Source organism: Clupea harengus, chromosome 21 (genome assembly GCF_900700415.2).
Source record: "Clupea harengus chromosome 21, Ch_v2.0.2, whole genome shotgun sequence".
Taxonomy (NCBI): Eukaryota; Metazoa; Chordata; class Actinopteri; order Clupeiformes; family Clupeidae; genus Clupea; species Clupea harengus.
The window spans coordinates 14,262,050-14,280,502 of NC_045172.1; the positions used below are offsets into that span (position 1 = coordinate 14,262,050).

Below are 18,453 nucleotides of genomic sequence, written 5' to 3' on the forward strand. Positions count from 1 at the left end.
TTAACCCTGGCAGCTTTTATAAGATTTCAGTGTACATGACGCATATTAGCACTCCTCAGAGTATTTCAAACAGATCATTGGTTTTCTTACTCTCTCTCATTCTGATTTTATTTTGATCTGAAGGCATCTTCCTTTTTGTTTCCCCATAACGTTCAAACGGAAGTACACGACACGTGTAGCGTGTCCTTGAAAACCCCCACCAGAACGCCCACACACAAACACAAACGGAATCCACAGTTTAATTTCAAACGTTAATATATTTTCTATTTCATAGTGAACATATGCATCAAATGACACCCTTGTCATCTTTGTTTGCAGCAACAACAAAGAGCTATTTCAAAACGGGGTGATTCCTATAAGATGCCTCTCCAAATAAATACTTCTTTATAAAATAATAAAACTTCAAATAAATATTCTTTACACTAACAATGTGTTGAAATTAGAAAATAAAGTATTTTTTTCTTCAGGTCACTGTACAATTTACAAGTAAAGTTGAGGGGATAATTCATGGAAGGTATTTCTTCTGTAAGGCAAATATATCAAAACTGATTGACTTACATTCACATGAATGTACAACATAATATAGATGTCTATATCTTAATATGTATAAGGATCTATCAAGGTGCCTCTGGTTTGGCACAATGCTTTTCACAGTTGAAATATTATATGTACAAAAATAAAACATCTCTGACAGGAAAAAAGGTAATTTGCTAATTTACATACTTTGAAGATACTATTCACAAACAGTTAGTCAGGAAAAGACTGTTGCCTTAACATATCAGTCGTATTATTGAATGTCAACAGGGCTAACATCCTGGTCTTCAGCTTAACAGTATGGGGGAGGACACTTATGGTTCATTATCAAGCACCCCATGTTAAGAATGACACCTGGGAGTGTGAAAAAGAAAGAGGCAAGGAAAAAAGGAAAACAAAAAGATAACTGAACTTTCAAACAGCTCCCAGGAAACACAAGGCATGTCACGCTTACAGTGCCAGCTCCAACGTCACCACTCCATCCATCCCAGCTGGGAGTCACCCCCAGCTGTCCGTCTTATTCCCCCCCACTCGTAACCTTTTCTCACATCCGAGTCCCTCCCCCACACCTCTACCCCCCCAATCCCCAACCCTTCCCTGCCCTTTTCTTGGGGTTAAACCATTGCTTTCTCTGCCTCTACGTGGGCTTATCAATGTTCTTGCAGTGGACAACGTTGGTGTTCTTACAGCGGCATCCCGGGCGCTTGGCGCGGTCGTGGCAACCCTGGCAGAGCGTGAGGCAGCTCTTGGCCGGGAGGTAGCAGAGCAGGCAGGGCAGGAGGAGCGTCAGGGCGCCCAGGGCAGACCAGCGGGCGCAGCAGTGCGCCTGGCTGCAGGAGAAAGGCTTGTCGGCGCATGTGTCCTCGTCGTCCGTGGAGCAGTGGTAGAAGAGGCCCTTGACGCAGCACACGCACGTGCCATACTCCACGGTGTTCTCGGCCGAGCACAGGCAGCGCTGGCCACACAGCCAGCAGGTGGGCAGGTGCCGTGGGCGCGTGCACTCCTTGCACTTGCACCGCCCGCAGTCCTCGCAGTGGTACGCGTGCTTGCCCAAGCCCTCGATATCTCCTCTTCCGCCACCTGCCACATTGGGTGACAGGGGCTTCAGGTCATCTGGCTTGATCTCCGAGCGCTTGGGCGGCTGCACCCGGACAACGCGGTCTGGGATGACAGGTGAGCCGCCGAGCAGCCTCTGCTCCGAGGAGGTGCTGCCGGTACTAGTCCTGACGCAGGGAGCCCGGGAGCTCTCCATGCTGGAGGAGCGTCCCGGGGCTTCCTGGGGCACAAAGTGCGTCGGCGGGGGGTACGTGGAGGTCCGCTGCGGGGCCCTCTGCTGCTGCTCCAGGCTGCTCTCGCTCTGGGTCAGGGTGACACTCTGTGCCGTGGGCCCCATCCCTGAGGCCGCCTCGGGCTTCCCCTGTGAGGAGAGGGGCCTCGGTGGGGCCACGGTGGGGCCCTCTGTGTACTCATTGCTGTTACGCACGCTGCGGATCTGGTCCAGGGAGAGCACAGGCGGCTCGCGGAGGGGCTCGCTCAAGTCCCCCGTCTGGGGCCGGCCGCCGCCGTCACGCAGAGCGCGCAGCAGTCCTCCGGTAATGCTGCCGCCCACGCCGCCATTTTGAGTTCTCGTCTCCATCGGTACTCTGATGAGGGCTCTCTCCGTCAGGCGGGGAACACATCTGAAGACCTGCCAGGGGAAGAGGTCAGACAGTGTGTGAGCAGGTTTCAGAGCATACACACCCATTCATCATGTGTGAAGGGGCTTTGTTTGTCATGGTTAGTTTTCCCTATGCAAATGTTACCAACCTTTCCCTACACACAGAGAGAGGTGACAAACCCTCCCACCTATCAATTTGCATCAAAGAGACAGAATGATACCTGGGGCATACATGTCAACAGAACAGGAGCCCAGTATCTATGGTTGAAGGGCTACTACATCTTCTCACTAGAAGGTCATGTAAATGTACCAGAGCTTGTCCCTTTGATAATGCTACCTGCAGCACCTCCTTTTCCAGTGGGCTGGCCAGCATTTGCTACTTAACCTTAAATGCATCAAGCTTCCCCAACAGAAAAATCAATTTGTCTTTGAGAGAAAATAAATCATGTTAGTGTGTGGGCTGAGAAAAAGATGGAGTCTTCTCTTGGGTTGATGTGATAAACATCTCAATGATTTAATGAACGTTTGGCTCTTAAGAGTGACCTCTGTTGAACAGTTTATGCACTGAGGGAATTGAGGGAACCCACCCCTGTTCTCCAACACGTCTAGGCTATGAGCTTGGTTGTAAATTTACAAACTTGCAACACTCTCGAGGGGCGAGCGAGCCTTGCAACCTCCACTGAATTACAATGCTGTGGAGCTTCTTACCATAACAAATAGTGCACAACACCCTCATCCATTTTAAAGGACCTATTCAAGGGAGATCGACACATGGGTGAAAAAGGGGAAAAAACTTTACACAGCATGTAAAAAGTCAAAGAGAAGCCAGTGTTGTATGACTACTGATCAAATATAATCGATATATCTCGATTTCGATAACACTTCCTATAGACGTAAGGACGCAGATCTCCCACGCTTGCTTGGCCAGGTTGTAGTGACAGTCTTCCAAAACCATGGCAGGTGGAAGTCCACTGTTTTGTTCGTTCATACTCTATAATGTCAAACGGCATAATATCAAGAAATCTCCAGAAATATATAAAGAAAACTATGATAAAAAGTACAACTCTTCTTGCATGCAACTTCGTTGGGGGCTGTGTGTGTGTGCGGAAAAGAGGGATTGACAGAGAGAGATACAAATAAACTTTAAGGCTGTCATTGGGGTGGGGCTTTGACAGACAAACGGATGGCCAACTTTGGCTCAAACTTGCTTAAGGGGAAATATTGTAGCCTACCTTGCATTTACATAGGAATGCATTAGTAGTTGTCAAATAACTAAATAAAACGCATCGCAGCTTATTTGTATTTATAACAATTCCACACCACACTTTAAATTAACAAGGACATAGAAAAGTTTATTTTTATGACTTGGACCTTTACAAAGAAAATAATAATTTAAAAGGTGTAGGTTACTATTTGCAGTGTACAACTTTGCAGCAATATAACGTTAGCCCTATTTCAGGCAGTAGTTATGTCCCAACCACTCATGAAAGTCAGATACTTTCATTCCATTAATTTTGTCGTAAGTGTTATACCTGCGTATACCTGATTATATCCATAACTTAATAAAGAATAAACATTTAACATTGGGGAGAACGGCGCAGATAGGCAAGTCTATGCTTAGGGAAAGTCACTGCGGGACTATCCGGGAACTCCAGGAGATAAAATGTACGGCCCGAAATGATTATTCCATCAATATAACACCATCGATTTCACTGTTTCAAAGTTTTCACGGAAAGAATCCGTAATAAGAGGATAACTTAAAAAAAACTCACCGTGTTTTCACCACTAAAGCCTCCGTTTTTGTTTTGTAATAATAATATCCAGAATTAGTAAACTTTAGTCCAACGCTGGATCTTAGTCCATTTGGTAGCACATCCACAAAAATCCCATTCAGAGTTATGGTTCCACATATATGTCCAAAATCACTTCGATTTTTACGCATAAAAAGCGCACGAAAGCGCATTCCAATCCACATGAACACGCGACCACCAGCAGCCAAGAAGTAATCAATCAGAGGATTCGCCGACGAACTTATTTAAGTACAAAAACAAGTTACAAAATTCCACCAAAGATACTTTCGCGTTTGCAAGTTTATCATCAAATGTAGCGAGCGAGCACGCATGTAAGCTGGAGAGTTCTCAAGACTCGTCGCTGTGGTTGTTGGATGTTTGGCTGCATCGCACACTGTGCTGCTTTCAAGTTTTTCTTTCTCGTCTTGTTTTTTTTCTTTCCGGAGAGGAGGTCGGGTTTATGCTGTAAATGGCGTCATGTGGAAGTGGGGAGGGGGGGAACAGAGCAGTTGTTGTCCCAGAGGATATATCGTATCCGGTCCCAGCTCATTGGCTCTACAGGACTAGCATTCAGTCTCTCTCTCTCTCTCTGCCCCACCAACTGCTCTCGTCCGTGGAAGGACAGGCTGAAAGTTTTCAGTGCCAAAACTGATCGAGTGCCTTTCCACTTAAGACCCACATCTCGAGTAATAGACTAATACATAATGTAACCTTATGAAAACTTTATTTGAAGCAAGAGTTGATTTGTATCCTCAGAGATTTACAGTTTAAACTGCAAGTTTTCAGAATAAGTACACATGTACTTCACTACGGATGTTTGTAAAAGTTTTTTGTTGTTGTTGTGAAAAAAGGATAAAACTTTAGTCTACCTGTTTATGTAGCTATACACTCTTCATATTGGTAAAAGCTGGGTTTCACATGTAATCCTTTACTATATATTGTATGTATGCAATTATTTTAGATATAGCCTTCTTACTATAGTCTACTTCAGGAAGCATTAATTGGAACAGTCTCCTAATTGCTTCACTATAAACTTACAGTGAAACCGTTTATTGCTCGATTGTCTGTTGTTCTTTTTTCCCCTGAATTGCGTCACCGCTGCACCTTGTACCTCAGGTAATAACATTTCAATAATGTGATGGTAAGGGCCTCTCTGCTGGAAACTTTCAGGAAAGTTTTAGTGAACTCTTAGTCTTTAGTCTGTGCTTATTAATACATTGGTCTTCGCCTATCTATATTAGAGGGAACTACATGCAACATTAATTCAATCTGTATGTGATGCAAAGTGTCAGAATTATTTGTCATGCTGATTGGCTTTAAATGCCTCAATGCAAACCTCTTATCTACAACATTAAATGTTAAGGTCATTTGGTTAAACTACATGTCAATATGTAAAATGTGGCATTTGAATATATTTTTTTAAACAAACATGGCTCTTATTTTTTTCTAACAGCAGTTAGCGCAACCAGAAGGTACGCCAAAAGGCCACCGAATGAACTAGTGCCCCCTAGTGGTGTAATGGACCCAGAGGTCTTTATTACTTTTTGCATGGTGTCACAAGCTCATCAAGTTAGCATGATCGCCTATTCTCATCTGCCTCTGACAACACAAGCAATATAAAGAACCTTTTTTGTAATCTTTATACATGTTTTATACCTTTAATACGCTTTTACAGGAATCCACCAAATAATCTGAAACATCCACACCAGCTGTTGCTCTCCTTGACTGCTGTCGCATTGCTAACTTGATAAATACGACTTCCTCTTCCATGCAGTCTAACGCTTTAGGCTTGCCATGAGCATTTGCACCCCCCCTCCCCCCCACCTTCCCTATTTCAGCGCCCCTTCCCAGTCACTGAAGCACATGAAAAGGGTGGCTGTTCTACATAAATTACTCAGGTTTCTCCAAGTATGGAAATGGCTTCCCCCCTCACAAACAAAAGGGCAGTATGACAGACAGGCCATTGAGGGCCTGCCATGCAGGAAGTGGTTTGACAAGTGAATGTAGGCCACTTGGAGAGTGGGCCCCCTTTGACTTTCTCTGTCACCCCTTTCCAGCTGGTGAACTCTCCGCTTTGTCTGTCTTTTGTTTTTCAAAGTAGGAGAGAATTCAAGAAAACAACAGGCGCGGGGAGGGGGGGATGTACCATAACCCCAGTATTATGGGGACAGACGCGAAAGGCTATCTGGGACTTAACTCAACTCAGTCACATACACTCACACTTTCATATCTTATTGAAAATATTACATTGAATGTCAACTTTAAAGCAAAATCTTGCAAGTGGGAATACCCCCCTAAAGCCACCACCACCCCAAAATGTCTGAATGCTGCTCGCTGCAATGAGGGGTTGGGGTCCCCTGACCTCCAGCTGAGTGGCCCCCATTGTTCGGGGGCCCTCTTTTCAGGGGCCTGCAGGGGGGGGAAAGGTAAGTGACAGCACCATTGTCTCTGTCAGGGGACTCCCACTGGCCCACTCCCTCCTCAGGCCCAGATTCTCCTAGTCCCACATAGTCAAGGAGAAGGAGAAGGAGAAGGAGAAGGAGAAGGAGAAGGAGAAGGAGAAGGAGAAGGAGAAGGAGAAGGAGAGAGCCCGAGAGGTAACAAGCGAAGTATGAGCGAGAGAGAAAGAGAGAGCGGTAAAGACAGAGAGAGAGAGAGAGAGAGAGAGGAATGAGATAGGTAGATCTCTTTTAAAATCCAAAAACAATAAAACCTCTAACATCATAACCAGCACCCTGTCTGGTCCTTCAGCGATAAAAGACAGAGAGGTAGAGATAAAGAGTCAGAGAGAGAGAGAAAGAAAGAAAGAAATAAAGAGAGACAGGCCCCCCTGACTTCTGCTGCATAACCCAGCTTCAGTGCTTGGCCCCGTCAGCCAAAAATAACCCCCTGAGCCATATTTCAAACCCTGCTTCCTGTCTCATACAAGGAACAGCTGTCCCTCTCCCTCCCTCCCTCCATCCCTCGTTCCCTCTATCCCTCCCTCTTCCTACATCCTCGCGTTTGTGCAGATGAAAAGGGGACGCAGCGGAAATGGCACACACTGGGCTCCGGGGCGAGGGGGGGGGGGGTGGAAGGGGGGCGGTGGATCCATCACTGGATCTGCACTCTTAAACAAAGCCATCCAGTCGCCCCAACGCTTAAAAGATGAATGCCGGTGTCTCAACCTAACTCGGAGAGTTACACCGATGAAGATTACTTAGAGGAAAGCCACGGTCATTTCCACCCAGCCCAGCTACCACACCACTATCCTTTGGCCCGTCACTGGTGTGTTTTATCTATTTAGACCACTGGTGTTTAATGAAAACACACAGAATATGACAGCTTGTAAACCAGTTACCATTGGCAATGGTGGCTAACCTTTAATGTCAAGCCCTCACAACTGACCATGATTGATATTCCATGGCTTCTAATACCATTAAGAAGATTGATGCCTTTAAATGAATGGGTGGCTTTGCTATTGTGTGTGAAATTTATGACTAATTAAAAACTGTGTTTTCTAGAACATTCTTCTTTTCTTTTTCCCACCAGAAACCTCAGAGTAAATCCGTGGCATGGAAACACCTTAGAGTAGGCAGGGGGGTTACATCACAACAGTGCTGTTCGACGACTGACATTCCAGAGAGAAAGAGAGAGAAAAGCGGAAAACCATGAGAGGAAGCAAGACTTAGAGATAGAGAGAGCAGGAGAGAGATAGAGAGAGGGAATGAGAGAGAGACATAGAGAGAGAGAGAGACAGAGAGAGACTGCAGCAAACACAAAATAAATAAACTGCATGTACGTGTGTTAACCCGACTGAAATTGACCCCTGGTGTGTCTTCCGCAACGGAAGGAAACAGAATGCAGCCCTATAATTAGTTTGTTCTCCTCCACAGCCCAAGCTGTTTGATAGTGTAGCAGTAGGGATCCCTTTTTTCATCCCACCGCAATCGCCGACTCTGCGGCCTGTTAGCCCAATTAAGTCAGGTTACGTGGAGCCGTTACACAAGGTCAGGCGGATCTCCAAGGAAGCTCAGCCGCTAGTATAAAACCGCTCCTGTGGTTTGAAGGCGGTCAACAGTCTCTCTCTTTCTCTCTCTCTCTCTCTCTCTCGCTCACTCACTGCCGTCATTTAGCAAGTGAGGCTGCTGCTGCCACTGATGGTTGCCAGATTTGTGCTGTAATGAAAACTCTGCCCTTCATGATGCTGAGTGAATAGTGGTACCCTGGGCCTGCTCAGTTTGTGTCAGGTCAAGTAAAGTCCAGTTCTCGGAACAGCCATGGTAAGAATGCTAGAGCTCTCAACGTATATAAATGATTCACATATGTACATGTCAGTGTAATAGTATCTACGTGATTCTTATAAGTACATAGTAATCCACATTTACTAACCCAAATCGTAGACCTAACCTTAGCCTTAACCCAAACTATATTTTGTGATGGTCCAAGAGAATACATACATTGTGCTTAGTAATGAAGTAGTTATGTGCACAGGACCTGCGGACACTTGATGTGTAGTAGCATTATATGTGTTGTAGCCATGTAGTAAGTGCAGAACCAGTAACATTCATTCCCTGTTGTCTGTTCGGATGTTTTATTAGGATACTGAGTTTAGGGGGGGCCTGGGGGCAATATAAACTCAGTATCCTATCCGTGACACCTTCATTACTTGAGTTGCTGTGTGGTTGATTTGCAACAGCTTATGTCTGTAAAGTGGCAGTGAGAAGAGATTTGTTTGGGAGGAAAGTTGCTGGCAAAAAGTCCTTCACTCAGAATGGCCCCACAAAGCAAAGAAAAATGTCTTCCATCCTCTTACGGCATCCAAACAATATCAGCAGCGCATTGTTCACAAGAGTAAAGCTGAAGACAGAAGACAGCAGTACAGCCTTGAAAACATTTGCTGTGTTTCTGTCTCGGAGCAGCGGAGTTTGGATGACAACACGTGGCTTCCTGCCAGATCACTCCACTCTGAGGGCTCAGCGGTTTCCAAGTGCTTCACTCTCCCTGCAGACGTAGCATGCGTGCTATAGTTGCACTCATCTCCACATGTGAGCCTGGCCTGCAGCATTTGGTCATCACAAGGGGTGCAAGTTACAGTTCATATCCCCCATCTTGGCCTGCAGCTGTAAACACACGCACACACACACACATGCATGCACACACAGATATTTTTTTGGAGAAGAGTTTGCACATGGCCTCCCAGCATACACACACACACACATACACATACACACACACGCACACACACGCACACACACACACACTCGGTTGGGTGTTTGCACATCCCCACAGACACACATTTGCTTAGGTATTTCCACATACACCACACACACACACACACACACACACTCAAACACACACACGTTTCAGATTCAGATGTAAGCCATTACACAGACTGCGCAGTTCCTGTTTTTACATCCTCTTCTCCAGCAACCTTGTGGGACAGAGAAATGGATACTTGGCAAGCGCTCCTCTTCCTCCAGAGAAAGAAATGAATAACAATCCCATCTTTTTCGGTCTGCGTTTCCTCACAAAGTGCTTTTCCAGATGGACCTCTCAACAGCCGTCATAAAAAAAAAGCCGTAAACATGAAAGACGTGGCCGTGTAAACAAAACTGAGGAAGCTAATGAGCCTAACAAACATCCACTCCCTCCATCCACCAACCATCCCCACCCCCTCAAAAAAAAAAAGAAACGGAATTTCAGCTGTTAAGCCTGTGGTGTTTTTATTGTGGTAAGTATTTCTTGTTTTATTGGTTGCTCAACACTAACACCCACACATACAAAAAAACAAAAAAAAAACATATTTTCACGTCTAGCACCCCAGGAAGCATTTTGTCTTCGGCATCAGTTTTTTTTCCCTTGACTTAAGGGTGGTGAGAAATTGCAAGCACTGACTAGTAAACTGAGGTTATATGTCATGCGTCCCACTCAGTTTTAATTGCTTTTGGAATCATTATCCATGGAGGGAAATCCAGCTAGAGCTCTGACAGAAGTAACAGGTAGTTTAGTCAAATTAAGTCACCGTAACTTCCTAAGTTAGCAGCACACACAAATCATTTCCTCCCGTTCGTAGGTTTGTAGGCCTGTTTTTAGAGAGATGCCGCATTCATTCAATTAAATGCACTCCCAAATTGACAGAAATCACTAATTTCCTCTTCAACTTAGTGAGTGCCATGTTGCAATCATCGTATCCATCTTGTTAATAGGTTCTGATTAAATTGTCCATGGTTCCTAATAACACAATGATTTCTGAGTGCACAGACATCCCTCTAAAACAAATAATAAATCAAGTGTGTTTATTCATTAAATAAACAGGCCTAATCTCAATTTAAGTACCTCATTTTATGGTGTAAACACAACTTGAGGAGAAGAACTGTGGCTCAGTCTTCCAGAGACACAGTTTGGACTGTTCAGGCCCTTATTTGAATGCAGGGGAAAACATTCTCATTAAAATGTATTGAGTTGAAGGAAAGAACCCTGTCTGCAGTCTCTCCTTCTCTCACTCACACACACACATGCACTGACAGACATATGCACACACTCTGTCTCTGTCTCTCTCGCTCGCTCTCTTACACACACTTACATGCCTGCTCTCTTTTTCTGTTTCTCTCTCTCTCTCTCTCTCTCTCTCTCTCTCACACACATACACACACACATGCCTGCTCTCTTTTTCTTTCTCTTTCTCTCTCTCTCTCACACACACACACATGCCTGCTCTCTTTTTCTTTCTCTTTCTCTCTCTCTCTTTCACACACACACACACAGATGCATGCTCGCTCTCTCTCTCTCGTTCTTTCTCAGCGATCACAGTCCACTCTCTCTGGTGTTCTTCTAAACTTCTGCTCATGTTTTACACTCTTAGACACAGCCAAGCTTTGTTCCCCAGGCACTGCTTTTCTTTTTTTTTTTTTTTTTTTTTTTACAGCTCTCCATCCTTAAAAAGAGAAAAAAAAATCTGGCAGCCCGGTGCAGTGGGCCATGGGGGAGAGTGGCACATAAAGGCTACGGGTGATTTGGAATGATCAGAATTAAATTGACATCGAATCGTACGGCCAGAAACATCCTTGCGTTGAAGAGTATGAAAAACAGAAAAAACCTGCAGACGGCACAGAAGTTATGACTCTTTTCCTCCAATGTAAATCCAGCAGGATATGTGTGTTTCAGGGAGCATAAACAGTTATGCATTTTGCAGAAGTGCACTTACTGGATGTATCGCTCTCTCAGAGAGCAATATTTAGCATTACTGTAGGGTGTATAGCTACTTCCCAGAATCCTTTGCATGCATTTATAGCAGCTGTGCAGAGAGTTCATGGTGCTTTGAGATTATGAAGCCAGAGCAGTGTAAGCATGTTGTGCCCATATTATGTCCATGGTTGTGTTGTGTGTCAAATAATATCGTAAAGATAATATGATGACACACAGAGGTTGGGAAGTAGGTACTTGAAGGTACTAAAAAATATTTTGATGTCCCGTATGGTAATGTTTTGCACTTCGTCAATATTTAAACTAATGCTTCACACCGAGATTTTACATTAGGTTTTGCAAATGAGAAAATGTAACTTCCGGCTCCCAAACATTTAAATTCATTAATATCTTCAAAGTGCTCGGAGAGATAAATGGCAAAGTTAAGAGGGATGAAATGGCATGCTCAAAATGCTCCTAATTTTTTTTATGTCGCCACTGGTAAACTAACTCAACAGAAATGCTGTCGAGGGATTGGCAGAAAGGAAACTAAAGTATGAACATGTTTTTCCAACATGCGCCCACTCAGCGACTGTGCGTAAACTCATCATGAATATCATTGGCTTTCGTACTTTTAAACAGTGCAGCAACATCCATTGGCCTTTTTTTTTGTATGTTAAGAGCATCCGTCGAGGACTGACAGCGTTGGATAAATAATTCAGTTTTCCAGGAAAAGTTCACTCTGGAGTCCCCGCAGCACATTTTCTTCTACTTTTTTTCTCAGGCTCCAAGTGTGCTCCAAGTTTTCTAAATGTGACATTTCATGGCCAAATCCCTCCAGGCTTTCAGCATCCTTCATGAGGAAAAGTGCTTCTGGCATGTTAGGCAAAAATAGTGAGACTGGGCAGTGCTAAAGAAAAACAGTGCTAAAGAAAAAAAAAAGATAAAACCATCCCAACCTTTTGTCCGTGTTTGACCCCAGCTGTGACAGACACCGCTGTAGACAGGTGGTCATGCGTGATGTTAACATTTGTGCATTTTGAAAAGGAGACGCTCTGGCGCTGTGCTCTGTGTGTTTGTTGGCCTCGGCTTAATCACAGTCAACAGTCCGCATCTGCTGGCTTCAGGGGGGCGTTTGTCGAGAGCGAAGCCATCATCATGACTCTCAAAACAAAGCTGAGATTGATTGACAGGCGATGTGTTCCACCGAAAGTGCCACTCCTTCCGCTGAGGTGTGCTTCTATCAATTTCAGAGCCCGTGTTCATCTCTAATTTTAGAAGTGCTTTGATTTCGAGGTATCTGTGTGTAGATTGGTTTAGGTCTTCATGCTCTGTGAATCTAAGGGGTATCACTTTGTGATTTATTTATGGAGTATCCATGTTGATTTATGCACTCTTAAGAAACACTTGATTACTGAGTGTTTCATCATTGCCATCATTAAAATGGTATGAAATATAAACACACAGCTGCGTCAAAAATGTCTGAGAGTTTCATTCGGGCTTCCTGCTTATCTTGACAGATGGTCTGTGTGTGTGTGTGCTTGTGTGTCCCTAATATCAATCAGTCCTGAAAATTAGGCCTTTGGGCCAGGGAGAGACAGAAAGTACTTCTCAGAACTAAATACAGATCTCTTTGTTTCGGGACATGACACAAACTAGCTCATCCCTGTCTGCACATGAAGGCCTCGTATATGAAGACACATATGAGAAAGATATAAGACATGCCCATTTGCGAAGGGAACAGATCAATCCCACTTTATTGTTGCAGAGTTCAAGCTTCTGGGGCCACTCTCAAACATGCTGACTCCAACCTCTTTGCCAGTGCAGTCCCTGGCCTCTTAACACATTTCATAGGGAAGTGTAAAAAGGACTACAGGAGTGGCTCGATAAAGCTCTGACACATGCACCTCTCCTAATAGCCATGGCTTCAGAGTGGAAATGGAGGGCCCTTTTCTGGTGCAAATTGACTTCAAATTCTGTCTGCTTGGCTGTGATAGAAGCCCAGCAGAATGGTTAACATTTCTTTTCATGAGCCCATCGTCACTCAAGTGAGACCATTTATATTTAAGCGCTTTGGAGTATCATTTCCCCAACCACAATGTGCACCTCCCGCAATTTTTGATTAATGTTGATGTTAATGGAAAAGATACAACCTTTTCCCTTTACCGCTGGGGAAGTGTAGAGACTCAAATGGGAGTGGGAGACACCGTGATGGAGGAAATTGAATATCAAATGTAATTTTATTGCAGTCTACATTTTAACATGCACCTACATGATGGGCTTACTTTTCACAGTCCGCAATTTTTCTTTAGTTAATGCTGTTTGGGTAATTTGGAGTAAAGGAGAATAATGTAAGAAAACTGGAGAAACTAGGAAGGAGGGACAACAAAGCAGGAGAGGAATGAAACCAGTTCCTCCACTGCGGACACCGTAGAACGTGCGATCTGGCCTGCCTTGAAGGATAAGCCGGTGGGATTCAGGCGCCCAAAGTAGTCATCAGTCAGATAGTTAAATCTCCTCTTCGAAATTTTGCCACTTGGTAGCCATTTCCATAAGCTATCAGTAACAGACTGAAACGGCCATCAAGCAAAAAAAAAGCAGATCTCTCTGAATAATGCCATATTCAGTCCCAGCTACATTGCACTATATTGAGTTTGACTGATTTGAGTTAAAATTCTCATCATCCTAAAGCAATAATCCAATGTAATTGCTGATCTGCTGGACAGATTATTCTCTTCATGATGAGAGCAATAGCCAGTGAACATTTTAACCTCTTATAGATTTATGGGAGAGAGTGGGGTAAGATGAGTATAAGTAAACCTATAGCTACGGGAATATGAGACAGGAATAAACTTAATGCATACAACACAAGTTCAGGGAGTGTGCCATAACTTAAACCTTACCAGTGTGCTTAAGTCAAAAAGACAACAACATATGGGGTCCCCAAAAAAGTTTTATTGTTTTTTGATTGTATCAGTAAAATTGAATTGGATTTTAATTGGATTATTCAGATTGGCAAAACAAGAGTGATGCTTCACTGTGGAACCCCAAACTGTTTTTATTCTGTAATGACATGGCATGACTGCTGTTATGCTACATCTAAAATATGAAATATTATGTCGGTTTTTCATTGTTATGATATAACACAAATTAAACAACAAATATATTAAACTGGTGGTTCATCTTACTCCCAAGGCTCTGGCTCATTTTCCCCAACAGCCAATTTTTGTGGGAAAAGTGCTTAGTCTAGCGACCAAGAGCTACACTTTTGCTAATTCCCTCACATATTTTACACATTGCCAGTTCATCAACTTCAACTTTTTAAACTCAGATAAATTGCTTTTGATGTGAGACTGGTTGTACCTAACATGCAAAAACTAAAAAAAGCCTTTGACGGGCAAAAAGATGTTTTTTGTTAAAATATGATTACCACTTCATCCACATGGTTCTTTCTTCTGCAGCAAGATAAAAATGGAGAATGCAAACTTAATTTAGGGTCACATGGCAAAAATTGTGTGTGGCTGCCCATATACAAGTGGTGGATCAGCTGGCTCATCTCACCTCACTCTTCCTTACGCATCCCCACATAACTTAATTAGTTTAGAAAAGGTTCAAGTTGCAGAAATAAGAAAATAAACTGAGCTTTTGAGATAAATATGTTTTGACATTTCGTATCTTTCAACATGCAATGAAACATGTGGACTCATTCATTCTAGATGCAATGCTTCTGAGCAGTTTCCTTCTCTCGTCTTCTACTCTGACATTCCCAACCACATGACATAAGAGCCCAAATGAAGTGTAATTACCTGTGTCATAATAAGAGTTCTAGTAAACCACTTTACCTGAGGATTTAGATACAACTATCTCCAAAAGGACGTGTACTGCACGACAAATCGTTCTTAAAATTACTGGCTACCACATTAAAAACAGTTTTTCAGGCAAGAATGACTTAAATGAGGCCCATTCATTGCCATTAGCTATAGTATGTCTCTAAACACACCATCTAATGGAATTTAATCAAATTCACAACACATTCCTTGGTGTAACCTGTCACCTACCTTACCTGCATTTACATACAATCAACAAGCACTAAGTGGTAAGTTGAAGCCCATCAAAAAAAGCAATGATACCTGCAAGGTAAGACTTGCTAATTTTTCTGTGTTAGCTGCATGATTAACGATGAATCATAATTTCAGTGTACTGCCCTGAGGTCACACAGTGCCTATCAGAACAGCCTTTGTGTATGCATACCGTTCTCAGAAAAAAAATCAGGAACCAGCCTCTACTTACATTTACATTTACATTTAGTCATTTAGCAGACGCTTTTGTCCAAAGCGACGTACAAGGGAGAGAACAGTCAAGCTAAGAGCAATAAAAAAAGCATGGTGTAACAATAAATACTACTTTACATGAGAATTAGAAAAACAACAACCTAGAAAAGAGGAAAAAGAAGTACAGGAATGTAACTGCTGAAGTGCAAGTTAAGCGCTAGTCAGGTGCCAGTTAGGAGGGGAGGTGCTCTCTGAAGAGTTGGGTCTTCAAAAGCTTCTTGAAGGTAGAGAGGGACGCCCCTGCTCTGGTAGTACTAGGCAGTTTGTTCCACCAACGTGGAACTACAAATGAAAATAGTCTGGATTGCCGTGCTTGCACGGACGGCAGTGCCAAACGACGCTCACTAGACGAGCGCAGCGTCCTGGGTGTAACATTTGCCCTTACAAGAGCATTTAGGTAGGTGGGAGCAGAACCAGTAAGCACTCTGTAGGCAAGCATAAGTGACTTGAACTTAATGCGAGCAGCTACTGGCAGCCAGTGGAGCTCGATGAGTAGCGGGGTGACGTGTGCCCTACTTGCTCGTTTCACTGTCAATATTCCCCCCCAAACAGCCCTTTCCACCACAGACTCAATAAATGAGAGCTCTATGACTTTGGGAAGTCAACTTCTAATGTTAATAAGAAATAAGTGAATGAATTCTCTCTTTCTTTCTCTCTCTCTCCCTCTCTGGCTTTGGTCCCATGATGCAAGAGAGATAAATAAATGGTACCAGATGAGATATTCAACACACGCTTTTGAGTGATAGCTGTGTCTGCAAGGTCTTTAAGTAAAACTTTACTGGATGCCTCCATCCCAAGGCTGATGCGTCCTAGATCCACCCACCGCTAACAAGATTACCAGGATATGGAGAATATACATTCTCTCAAGACTTTTCTTCTCATTGTGGAACAGTTGTTTCTCAAAGCTGAGATGGATGAAAACGGAGCTTAGTTCACAGTTCAGTTCCTACGTGGCACACAAATGCATTTGCTGTAGTGTAAGCCACATTTCACATACGTCTCTTCTGAACTTGATTTTCACCACCATCATGGACTGTCTCGTATCTCCCACTTAGCCGTACACAGGGGGATTTTTCTTCCATCTAGGTATTATTGCATCCACTGTCATTAACATGAAGCTGATAAAACACAGTAGATTCTAAATCAGATCTGCCACAGTTGCCGACTCTATTTGGGGTTCATTTTATATGGCAATGAGCTGAACATGTTAATTTGTGTATAATGAAAATGACCTTTTTCATTGTTTCCAATCATTTTAATATAACAGATAACAAGACAAGTTAGAAAAATATTTCTCATTGGTATCACTGATTTAATTTTTTTATGTTTTAATTTACAGCACTGATGTTCGCCACCAGAGGGAATTATTGTGACATGTCACCCTCCTTATCTTTTTTTTTTTCTGAAAGCATTTGTGCCACATATAGCATTAGGTAAACCACTGTGAGTCATCCACTTTCCCCCTGCATTGCAGAGAACAAAAAAACAACCCGAAAGCCTTGTGTTTTCTTCAGTTCTTAAGATTCTAAAAACACGTTTCAGCTGCTGCGAACTTAGCAACTAGCGTGAGGTGGTCTTAAGGTGGAAGAGTGTTACCATGACAACTGTGAGCAGTACGGCCCAGCAGAGCATAGCGGGGCTGTGATATGTGGTCTTATGAAAACCACCAAACTAACAAGAGGCTAAATTTGGCAGGAGCCTGGATTGTGAATGTGCCACTATGAATGGAGTATTAGCGAAGGGAAAGTCCAAGTGAGAGACTAGTAATTTACACCACGAAAGAATACTGTGATTTAATGAATTATGCAAATACTTTACTTAACTTGTGTTGTATGTGGTAGGTGTTAAATAGATCATTCACACAAGCTATTTGTGAGATAATAAGCATAAGTGTTAGATGAACTTAATGTCTACTGCATGTGCACAGTATGATATAGGCTTACCACACCTACTCACACAGCCCTGTTTGACCGCAGATAGACTTAGTTCTTCAGGCAACCCAAATTAAATAATATTTCTGACATAATATCCACATCAGCATGGTTTAAGCATCAATCACATCAAGCAATGTAATGATTTAGCAAAAGACATAATAACACATTTACCCAGGGACTTGTTACAGGGCAAAGGTGACTGTAATTATCACTAAGCCACAGCTCCTCAATTAACCCCTTATATAAGGCATCAACCCAGGGTCTTAACACAACATTAAACATTAGCCTTGTTTAGATCTACTATTTATAATCCGTTTTACAAATGCATATGTGCACTCCCAGTGATTTGCATTGCAAATAAAATGCATTAAAATGTAATAGTCGACTTTAATAGTCGTTCTTCCTTTGTCTGTGAATATTTCACTCAAATCCATTAGACACATGTGGACTCTCCAATCACTTATTTAACATTCGGTTTAAAGGTCACTATCATCTACAGTCTGTGTCTGATTTACCTGATATGTAAAATAAGTAATAACTTACTTAACCGTTGGCCTTAGTGTGTCACAGTAAATTAGATATTGTGTAATTACAGCAGATAACCTAATATAAATAGCTCCTCCTGTCAAAAGAGAGAGAGAGCGAGGGAGAGAGAAAGAGGGAGGGATAGAGTGAGGGAGAGAGAGAGAGAGAGAGAGATAGGAGCATGAGATGCTCAGAGAGAAAACTAACAACAGGATGTCATCCATGAGCTTCCATTCCCAGATACCTCTCTCCTGTGAGTTTGTAAAGCTCGAAGCAAAATTGAATTTCCATCTCATAAATCTGCCATAATGTGATGTAGCGTGCGCTAAATTGTTCAGATAACCTTAATCTGTGCAGAGGTTAAATACCTGTACCGCTAGTCCTCGGGGGCCTCGAAAGCAAAAAGAAAGGGTAATGGAGATTTCCCTTCAGGCAAAGACACGGACACCTCTTTGGCATCCGGAGTCTTGAAGCCGTTTTTGGGCGGCTTCCAGGCCACCCGGGGGAATGTTTGGGAG

General features: G+C 43.1%; 1 protein-coding gene across 1 annotated transcript; it reads right to left on the minus strand.

Moving 5' to 3' along the window:
- Nucleotides 1-237: 237 nt before the first annotated feature.
- Nucleotides 238-4,738, minus strand: spry2 (sprouty RTK signaling antagonist 2). Its single transcript, XM_012840610.3, has 2 exons — nt 3,964-4,738; nt 238-2,221 (listed from the first exon to the last, which is right to left on the minus strand). The coding sequence occupies exon 2, from the start codon at nt 2,168-2,170 to the stop codon at nt 1,172-1,174; it is 999 nt and encodes a 332-aa protein (XP_012696064.1). The 5' UTR covers nt 2,171-2,221; nt 3,964-4,738; the 3' UTR covers nt 238-1,171.
- Nucleotides 4,739-18,453: the final 13,715 nt, after the last annotated feature.

Coding starts and splice junctions, on each gene's coding strand:
- spry2 (XM_012840610.3), bottom strand. CDS start 2,170: ATGGAGACGAGAACTCAAAATGGCGGCGTGGGCGGCAGCATTACCGGA.